The 10,833-nt window shown below is 25.4% G+C and overlaps 1 protein-coding gene across 2 annotated transcripts; it reads left to right on the forward strand.

Moving 5' to 3' along the window:
• The first annotated feature begins 6,751 nt into the window (after positions 1 to 6,751).
• On the forward strand, positions 6,752 to 10,155 carry LOC113867721 (mediator of RNA polymerase II transcription subunit 11). 2 transcript variants are annotated; one of them, XM_027503158.1, is made up of 4 exons: positions 6,752 to 6,971; positions 8,377 to 8,467; positions 8,565 to 8,681; positions 9,806 to 10,155. In XM_027503158.1, the coding sequence occupies exons 2-4, from the start codon at positions 8,414 to 8,416 to the stop codon at positions 9,980 to 9,982; spliced, it is 348 nt and encodes a 115-aa protein (XP_027358959.1). In that variant the 5' UTR covers positions 6,752 to 6,971; positions 8,377 to 8,413; the 3' UTR covers positions 9,983 to 10,155. The 2 variants fall into 2 exon arrangements, with proteins under 2 accessions (XP_027358959.1, XP_027358961.1); XM_027503160.1 differs by having other exon boundaries at positions 9,815 to 10,155.
• Positions 10,156 to 10,833: the final 678 nt, after the last annotated feature.

Here is a 10,833-nt window from a genome sequence, read left to right on the forward strand (position 1 = left end):
TACTAAATGAAGGTTTTCACTAATAAATGAATTTATATTAAAAAATTATTAGAAAACTACGGGTTTGTTTATACTTTTAATGAATTATTTTATTTGAAAATAATTAGAAGCAATTTTATTTTACATATTGAAAATATATTTTAAAAAAGTCCATAAATTTATTATTTATTAAATGATTATAAACATGCATTATAATTAACAATATCAAATATAATTACTTAAAGAAAGATAATAGAGCGCTTCATTGTATGTAAATAAAAATATTATTAAATTATTACATTATATTGTATGTGCATATTTCTTAAGGTTTTCAATAAAGTTATTATAAAATTAAAACAAACATGTAAATAAAACTATATTTAAATCACTCATTTATTGTTATAAAATTTAATAATTTTAAAATAATATCAAATATTACTATTAATTGCTTTGAAAATATTGAATTTGTAATTATCATTATTATAACAGTAAATAAATTGTTGCCTATATCAATGAAAAATATAGCGTCACCAAATATCAATGAATTTTAAGATTAATTAAAAACTTAGAAAACATAGCAGTATAATTATATTAAAAAATTTATTGTCTTATTATTTGAAATTCATCCCCTTTAGAGCAGTTACACATTTAAAAGTTGTCATTGTCATAGAAGCCTTTCATTTGTAATGGAACACGAAATATAATACAATTATATTTTAACAATATATCATTTATAATTGCAATACCATACACTTAAATACTTTAAATTTTAATTAAAAAATTACTTTAGTTAATAGGTAAAATAAGAAATATTATAAGTGAACTTAATTTTATCATATTACTCTCTAATTTTATCATAGTCAAAAAATTTTATATATCTAACTTATAAAGATTTACAGATTTTGTAATATTAATATCTTTGACAATATGTGTCTTGTTAGAATCTTTATAAATGAGTAATTAAAAAATTAGTTAATCATAAAAAATAAAAAATATTATCAAAATATGAAAGATAAAAAAATATACATATTCTTAAATCAATAAATAATGTAAGGTGAGTAAATTATAATGCATAGATATACATTTTTATTTTAGCAAAAAAAATATAAATTTTTATTAATCTTGACATAGAAATAAAAAAATCGTCGATATATATTTAAATACTTTTTAAAATTACACATAAATTTTTCTGAGTATCATAAATTACACTTATATAAGTAGTTTAAATAAACACTTCTAAAAAATAATGATAATGTGTTTAACTAGAAATTCCTTCACAACAATAAAGATAAATATTGATGATAACTTGAAAAATTTTAAGAACATTCTTTTTCCTCATATATGTAAATATTATTTTAGTTAATTGTGTCGTGTTTAATAAATATAATATATCTTTTTTTAATAAATAAATATAATATTTAATGCAATATTAACATAAATTTATAATCAACTATACTTGTATGCACATATAAATATAGATAAAATTAATAAATTGGTCTTTTGACTTTTAATTTTATTTTAATTGAATATATTTTTAAAAAAACATTTATGCTAGTATTTTAATTTACAAAATTATTTTAAATAATTTTTTATTAAAAGCATTAACGCTATTGAAAAATTATTGTTTATTTTTTCTTTTGAACTTTGGTAAAAAACAAAATTTATTTTATTTTTTAATCTTTCATTCATACATCCACAACTGTTTCTCTTTTTCTCTTTTGAATTTTTACAAAAATATTATCTTTCCTCTTTCTTCTTTTTCTTTTATCTTTTATCTCTCTTCATTACATAACCAAAAAATTCAACAACAAAAAAATGAACAAAGAAAATTCTTGTCGATGGAAGGTTATAAAAGCATAAATGATGGATGGACTAAAAGAATGAAGAAAATTAAGAAAAAAATTAACAAAAGTTCAAAAGAAAAAAAATATAAATATTAATTTTTTAGCGGAATTAACTTTTTCGAAGAAATAAAACTTATTACTTACTTCCCACTATTTTTTTATTAATTTTTTAAAATATACTTATTTTAATAACTATGAATTTGAATATAAATAAATAGAGTTTTAAATAATAGCCAGACAGCACTTTGGTAGTAAATAATTATTATTATAAATATATTATATTTCATAAAAATAGCTAGATAATTATATTATTTAGTTTCTTGTTTTATGTATTTAATAAATATAGTTTTAATGAAATATTAATTAAAAAGTGTAATTAATTATACCATTTTATGTATAGATAATTATAAATTAATTTTCGTTTACACAAGTAAGAATAAAGTTTGTCTTTCTATGTATATATCATTTATTTTTATTTCTTTATTAAATTTCATAATATTATTTTTTAGTAACTAGGAAGTAAATATAACTATAAATTTTAATATAAAAAATATATAATTTTTTTAATTGTAGCTAGTTATCACCTTTTAATAAATAATAATAATTATTATAAATATATTATATTTAATAAATATAGTTAGCACCAAATACAGCTGTCTTAAATATTTTGAATCTTTTTTTGTTGTTCATAGTAGTCCTATTCTACTTAAAAAAATTATCTCCAATAAAAAATATATGTAATTTAAATAAAGATAATTGTTTTATTTATATTATTTTAATTGCATATATATTGGATTTAATACGTTTAACAATCAATATGATATTAATTAGAGCGTAAAATTAATTTTACCGTAGATGCTTATCTATTTAATAAATATAATATTCAATGGAATATCAATCGTTACTTTTATTTTTATATATACATTAAATGGAGGCCTATTAATTAATGATTTTGTTTTCCGCTCTACACGTCCACTTAATTGTCCATGAAATGCGCCGAACATCAATCATACATGCAAAATAATTTAAATTTATTCGAGCATATTTTATGTGAAAGTTGTTCAATATCCCTTGCTACATGCTGCAGCATCTTTGGATAAACTTTAAATTTTTTAAATAAATTAATATAAAAAATAATAAAATTCCTCTTTTAAATAAAAAATTCTATTTATTTGTATTTTAAAAAGGTTAAATGAGATAATTTGTTTAAAAAAATAGATTTAATTTATAAGAAAAAAGTTATTTATTTTTTATTCTGCAAAAGTTTCTCTAAAAATTTTCACAAATTAGGCCTAAGTCCTGTTTTCATAAACTTCTAAATAAATGTTTATAGGAAAAAATTAGTATAAAAAATAAATAAAACTTTTATTGTAAAATATAAATAATTTATGCTTTTCAAAAAAATTAAAAAATAAATTACTTTTAACTTGAAAAATAACATTTATTTTTATAATTTTTTTTCTTGTAGAATTTCATCTAGAAGCTGCCTATATATATTCTTCAAGGCACTGCATTTCATCACTCATATTATTCCTAGCTCCTTGCATAATCCATCACAATCATGAGAGTTCCAAAACCCAAAATTTGTTTTATCCTTCTCATGATTGTGTTGTCAGCAATGCAGGGTTCAACATGTCGTTTGGTCAAACATGCTAGCCTTGAAGACTTAGAAAGCAGATCAGAAATCAAGTTTTCTTCCATGTTTATGCAAAGATGTTCATCTATTCTCTCCTCTTTGAATTCAAGGAAGAAGAACAAGTTCAAGCAGATTCATTCAGTTTCTCACAGGCTTGTTCCTCTTGGACCAAACCGGCTTCATAATTGATGCATAAATGGAGATCAAACTCTTACTTTTCTCTAGGGTCAGTTATCTGGATTTTACTACAAGTTCTCAAAAAGAGTTGATATACAGACGTTAGTTTGTATACTTATCATCAATTATTAATAAATTTACTCTAGAGTTAGTGATACCAATAATAAATGTTTTGTTCAATTTTCAATTTTCATACACACAATACTTTTCATATTTTTTTCATTTGATTTAATTAAAATTTTACTTAAGTAATATTGAGCTATTTATTAGTTAAATTTATTTAATTTAATCTTAAATTTTACTTAAGTGATATTAAGCTACTTATCAATCGGATCAATTTCTATTAGTGTTTCATATATTTTTTTACTAGTTTCAATTTTGATATCATAAATTAAAAAATTAATTATGATTTTATTGCTTTTAATTAAATAAGAGGTAACAAATGACTCATGAAATTATAAACGTCAACTTTTTCTTATTTGATAGATTATCGATTTTCTAAGAAAAAGATTAGCTTAATTAAGAATTAGTATCCAACATTCATTGCATGTAGATAATTAAATCTAATTATTACTCATTCAAACATGTATTCTATTTTCAATTTTTAAATTATAAAAAAAGGAAAAATAATTTTTAAAATGTAATATATTTTTAAACGGATGAGTTAGATGTGCATTCATAATAAATTATTAACAAATAGATAATTTAAATGAATGAATTATAAATGAAATTTTAATATATTATTAACATGCAGTAAATCTAAATCAATAAATGTTTTCAATCCATTTATTATAAAATAACAAAAAGTTCATCCATAACTGTTTGCCTACGTATAAATATGAATATATTTTTTTCTTTGACATGCGAAAGAAATATGTGAAGTTAATAGTTTATTAATTTAAATATACTCTAAATATGTAAACAACTTAATGCAAATAAAAAAAACGTATTCAAAGTAAATAGAAAGAAATATGTCAACAACTGAATAATTCTTTCTATTAAATAATAATTTAAATAAAAAAATTTAAATGAGATTTCCTTCTATTATAATAGTAGTGTTATATAGCTAAAGTATATTTAAAATATATTATGTTTAAACTTAAAATTATACTCATAAAATTTTCATTCAAACACTATTTTTCTCTTACCGATGAAACATTCAAGAATGTTTTTATTTTTTATATTCTTTCACAATATTTTCTTTAAAACATAAAAAATAATTTTATTTATAAAAATTAAAAACTCATTTTTTACCACACATAAATTTTAAAAAATCCCTAAAAATAGGCTTCACTAATTCCTACTCTAGCTTTTACCAAATCAAGCCACATATTATTTTTAACAAACTCATCTTATTTTAGTATTATTAAAATATTAATAATACTATCAAAGGCCGAAGAATCAACCAATTTGTTTTTTGTCAAAGCATCAAGCAATTCAACAGTGCAAAAAATTTTATTTTTAGTCATTAACAGTGCAAAATATGAATCCATCGATTTTATATAAATTCAGAAAGTCAAAAGCTATTTTTTGACCCATAAAATAGCTATTTATAGTAGTGGATAAAAAAAAAAAGCTATTAATAGTCAAACTATTATACTTGACAAAAAAAAAAGGTATATATAAATTATATTCTCTATGACTCTGTTAAGGTGTTTTTGCAAAGAGTCTTTTATTTTTTTTTAGGGATTTGTTTCAGCTTTTTTTTTATTTAGATTTTTTAAGATTGTTAGACTTTAAAATTTGAATATGTACGTCTGATTTTTTCTGATATATATTTTTTACGGTCAATATTTTTTCTGATTTATCGTGTATTATTCTAACGCTCTAATATTTTAATATTTTTAATTTGTAAGTATTGTTTAATTAGATGATTTTTTTAAAACAATTTGTAAGTGTCGTTTCTAATTAGATGATCTTTTAGTAATAATTAAAAAACAAAAAACACTTATGCTGCTCACTGCTAATTTTTGGAGCTTTGCTTTGGGCCTTCTCAGAGTTAATTTTGACTCGATTACTGTTTATAAAAAAAAGGGATTACAAAATTTTTATTTCGTAAAATTTCATTTTACAATAAAAATATAAAAAAACATAAAAAAAAAACCAACATTTACCCCTCTCATATCTAAGTACTGCTGTCCGCTCCATCGAAAATATAATTTAATGTATTTCACAAAAATTGTTCAAATTCAATTACTATTTATTCTAAAAAAATGAAAAAAAATTAAATTAACTTCTTTTTTTTCAATATCCTCTATTTTACCTGTAATAATACGAGCGTAAAGGTTTAGGGGCTATTTAGTGTTTTTTTTTTTTAAAATATATTGTCTTGATTATATATATATATTTTTAAATATTTGTAAAAAATTAAAAAAATAATTTTTTTCTTTCTGATATAAATTTTAAAAATAAAATAAAAATAAGGTTACAAATGTATAATAAAAAAACAAAAATGAAATGAAAAAATATTTCTCAAAATAAACATGCCCTTAAATTTTATTTTCTCCTTTTTTTTTTTTGTACTATTATCTTGCTTCCCGATTATTACATACTCAATTCGATGGTAAATATACTTCAAGGCTAGGCAAATTAGCACTTGAGAAGGGTTTAAATCCAGTTTTTAAACTGGTTCTTAAAAAAAAGTTATAAAAATGATTTTATTTTATTTTTACAAAAGGAAAACCAGTTTTGAAACTAATTTTTGCTTCAAAATTTATTTATTTATCAATAAAAATAATTTCAAGTGGTGTATATATATATATATATTTTTTTTTTCTCTTTAATCAAATCTTAAGTTCAAATCCGTAACATAAATATTCTTAATTTGAATAAGATTATTTTTTTTCTAAAAATTATATATTATTATGCAAAAAATTTCATAATTTATTTACAAATAAAATTAATTTTTACCCTAATAACACTTATTAGAAAAATAAAATATTTTATTAAAAACATAAATACTAACTTTCACAATTTTCAATATATTTTAATATAGTTTTTAATTAGAATTTATTATATATTAATTCTCTGATCCGATTCTAAAATTAATTCTGCACCGGTTTACAAATAATTCAAATCGATTTTGCAGAAAAAACAAAAAGAAAAAAAGAAAACAAAAGTTTGAGTTAAAAAAAAACCATTTTCATTTTTTTCCCCTAAAATTGAACCATGTTCATCCCCAGGTGAGGCCAGCCCATAATCCTAATCTTCCCTCTTCGCAGCAAATGAGCTGAATTTGTTTAGTGAAATTCGCAATCGCTAGCAGAAGCTCTGTCTCAGTGTTCCATTTCGTTGTTCCATAACTCCGTCACTTCTTCGCAGGCTTCAGTGCATTGGTATTTTTCAAATCAAACTTCGCTCTTAGATAACTAATTGTTTCGCTATTACTGTTTTTTCGTTTTGTGTTGATTTTGATTTGTTTAGATTTAGATAACTAATTGCGTGTGAAAGGGATGATAATATGGGGAAATGGTTTAAACCTAGATGCCGTTGATAGTCTAGGTTCAATTCTCACGGTTAATGGTGCGGTGGAATTCGATTTGTTATTTCTTTTTAAGAAAGTGCATGAGATGAAAGAATACGAGAACGGGAGATTTCAGAATAGGGACTATGTGGATGTTCTTGAACAGTGTGGAAATGGTGCTCTTTGAAAACACACCCTGACTTAGCCGTTTTTCATAGCAATAGGACTCGTGTTTGATGCATTTGAGGCTGTGATTGTTGAATTCAGTTCCAGCATTGATTTGTCTGGACTTTCCTTTGAAAGGCACGTGCATTTGAGGCTGTGGGCATGTATGAAATGGCCTTTGTATATCTTTACTGTTCTTGTTGGTAGCTGACTGTAAGAATTGCAACACTTTGGAGATTACCTTGAGATTGAGGATCACATTGGGCACTTGCCAGGAAGCCCAGCAGAACGCCCACGGTTGCCCCTGCCCTTTGTGACAAGGCTGTCAAACTTGAGAATTTATGTAAACTCGTAGAATGTTTGTTAACACAAATTGTAAATTTGTAAGAGTTTTCTTCATGCATAAATAATATTTAAAAAGCTATGGCAATGAAGTAGAGTACAATAAGTTAAAAACATACTTAAATTGCCAAATCATACAATGACAATGTGAATTTGGTTCCCTAATTCCAGCTGTCTGTGGTTGCCCTACTGCTGGAGGATTGTACCGGTACAAATACTTGTACTCATACCTAGACATCATAGCGTACATGTCATGCAAAATGGAGAAGGGACAATTCTCCTCTTAAGTGAGCAGGGATGTATACACCATTGATACAGTGGGCATTTGGTTTAGGGTTTATAAAATCATTTGGTTTTGGTGCTGGACTTGTGAGAATAAGATGACCATTTAACATTGTGCTTCTTATCAAACTATCAGTTTTTTTTTTCAAATTACTACTTCAAATTCAGTTTCGTTGGATTATCATGTGTGCCTTCTTAGTTTTCATCTCTTTAATTGCCATTTCTTTTCATCTGCACAATTCCCCACCCCCCTTAGGAATACAATTCTCTTTATTTGCTCCTAACACTCTGGACCTTGATGTGAATAATCTTAATTTATCAGTAGTTCTTATTTTTAAAGAAAAGCTCTAAACTAATAAACCCTTACCATTCGATGCTTCCCAACTCTTTTTATGCACTTTTATGTGAGTATGAAACTGTTAATTGTGCATTTTATTTTTCTCAATTCTTAGTTCATTTTTCTGTCTAAATAATAATTTATTGTAGAGACTTGTGTTAGAGAAGGAACACAAGGAAGCAACATCCATGGATTCACAGGGCCAGACAACTTCTTTGCAGAGACTTCAAAATGTAGAAAAGGTAATATTTTGAAAGCATTTACAAGCAAATCCCGGGAGTACAGAACAGCGTAGTTTGTTTTGATTGATTCTTTTTTTCCTTTTTGCTGGTCTTGTAGAGAATTGTGAAGGTTTTGGAGCTTGCAGGAGGAGTCATGGATGAGCTTGCAAGCCCTGTTGGTCCTAGGAAAGATGTAGTCCAAAACCACTGCCTCGAGTTTATGCAGTTAATCAAGGTCCTTGTCTCTCAGAAATTGATTTATTGTTTTGTCTATACATGTATATGATTCAAGTCCCAGACAGAGCATACACTAGCAAGACTGCACTAGTATAACTACATACTACCTTTGTTCCTATTTATAAGAAACAAGCAACTACTTCATCAAGACCAATAAAAACAGTTACACACTATAAATATTAACGTTATTCCAAAAATGTCTATCATATTAAATGACTAAGCCAGTGGCTTGCATTGGAAATAGGTGAGTGCTTAGTTAACATAATTTTATAATAAATTAAGGGCATAAAAGAAATTTAACAATTAATTCATTTGAAAATAAGCCTTTGTTTCTTATAATTAGAATTTAGAACAAAAAAATTTTGGCAGTTGTTTCTTACAAATAGGACTGGAGGTAGTATTAAAATAATTAACGTTGTATAATATGAACACCAGGCATTGGATAACAATATTTTATGAACTATAAATTAATCTTGTGTTAGGTACTGTTTCAGAAAGTAGTGGAAGAATGAAATAAAAGATTGGATTTTGTTCATGAAATCTCCCTTATGCCAATGGTTAACTCTGGTTAGGAACAGAAAGAATGAATACAAGTTGTTGCTCTCAGGATTGCAAGATCCATAACCAATCCCTAACTAAACAACATACCTGTAATCTTTCTCTTCCTATCTCTTAATCACTTATATTTGCCAAATTCTTTTAGAATTCTAACTTGATCAATAACTAATGCTAGCTCCCTTAAATAACAGATACTAGTCTAGTCTGGGTAATTGGTGAATAGGTACTTCTGAATAAAATTTATTTATGATAGTCACCTTTAGAAAACTGAGTTTTGTGTTTGGAACTGTTCATTGAAATTTAGCAAGAAAGAGTAATGGTTGGTTAATGTGGTAGTAAGTGTTGAAATATGAGTGTAGAACTATCGCTATCACCAAGTTTGGTTATACAGATTAAATTACGAAAATGATGCTATGAATTTCTATAAGTAGACAAAGCAGTGAAATCACGATCAGCTAACTCTGTTTCTTATTTGGGATCATCATCATGAATTTGATGGTGAAACCTGTGGTGTAATTTTGTAGAGCTTTTTAACTTCATTTCTTTTCTGTATATATCTTGTAGGACATTCAGGTGGCGTTGCGTGATGAAATCAAAAGTGCTTGTGAATATCGTCCATTTGAGAAATGTGACTATGGTTCAAGAATAGCCAATGAGATTTGTTGTAAGAAAGCTGAATTTATTATGTCGCAGTTGGATGCAATGAAGCAAACTATAGATGAGTATCATGCAGCAGTTTGAAAAATGTAGCCTGGCTTATCTCCTGGTAATTTACTTATTTGGGATTGCTTGTCATTAGACAACCCTGTAGAAGCCTGGGTTACCTCCAGGTGGGATTACTTTGGATAGGGTAATAATTACCTGTGTAGAGATAGGAAATTGGTATATTTATTTGGATGATTATGTTTAAGCCTGGGAAACTCAATAATATCCTTTTTATATAGAAGAATGTCAAATTGAATAATACGTATGTGGCATACTTGTGTCTACCATATGCACTGACTGTGCATCAATGATTATGAAGTTTTAGATTCAGTCTTCAATGAGTAGTTAAAGCAAACAACTATGTTGGTGTCTTTTCCATTTCCCATCCCCTCTGCCTAAAATGCAGGTCTCGACCCAAAATGACAAAAATGCTATCTTCAACTTTTTGTCTGTCATTCTCAATTTTAATCTACCCACCCCTCTTTTTGACTCATGTTGTGGTAATTATTTCAAGATCACAGAAAATAGTTTGGATAGTTGTTACAAGTGCATTTTGCAGGAATATAGAACATGCTTGGGATTTGATTTCTGAACTGGGGCAATTTAATGATGACTGTCCTGGTACCAACAATATGCATTGACATTGTTTTACAATCAAATTGAAAGTCAAACACAAATTCTGAATTTCTCAATCTCAACCTGATATTCATCCATTTTTTATGGAAAATGAGAAAACAGTAAACTTGTGTAAAATATAAGATAAGAAACTTGAAGTCTTGAATGAAAGTTGTGATTAAGAATGCTACTCGTATTTTAAACTTTTGTAGGAAAGTGATGTGGTGAGTCAAACATAAGTCGTCAATTCAGTAGGCATATTCTCCCCACTT

Source organism: Abrus precatorius, unplaced genomic scaffold, assembly GCF_003935025.1.
Source record: "Abrus precatorius isolate BTA unplaced genomic scaffold, Abrus_2018 Scaffold5, whole genome shotgun sequence".
Classification (NCBI taxonomy): Eukaryota; Viridiplantae; Streptophyta; class Magnoliopsida; order Fabales; family Fabaceae; genus Abrus; species Abrus precatorius.

Excerpts from the sequence above, each read along its gene's own strand:
- LOC113867721 (XM_027503158.1), top strand. The coding sequence starts at position 8,414 with ATGGATTCACAGGGCCAGACAACTTCTTTGCAGAGACTTCAAAATGTA. Across the intron at positions 8,468-8,564 it reads GACTTCAAAATGTAGAAAAG|AGAATTGTGAAGGTTTTGGA; the intron begins GTAATATTTTGA and ends CTGGTCTTGTAG. Across the intron at positions 8,682-9,805 it reads AGTTTATGCAGTTAATCAAG|GACATTCAGGTGGCGTTGCG; the intron begins GTCCTTGTCTCT and ends TATATCTTGTAG.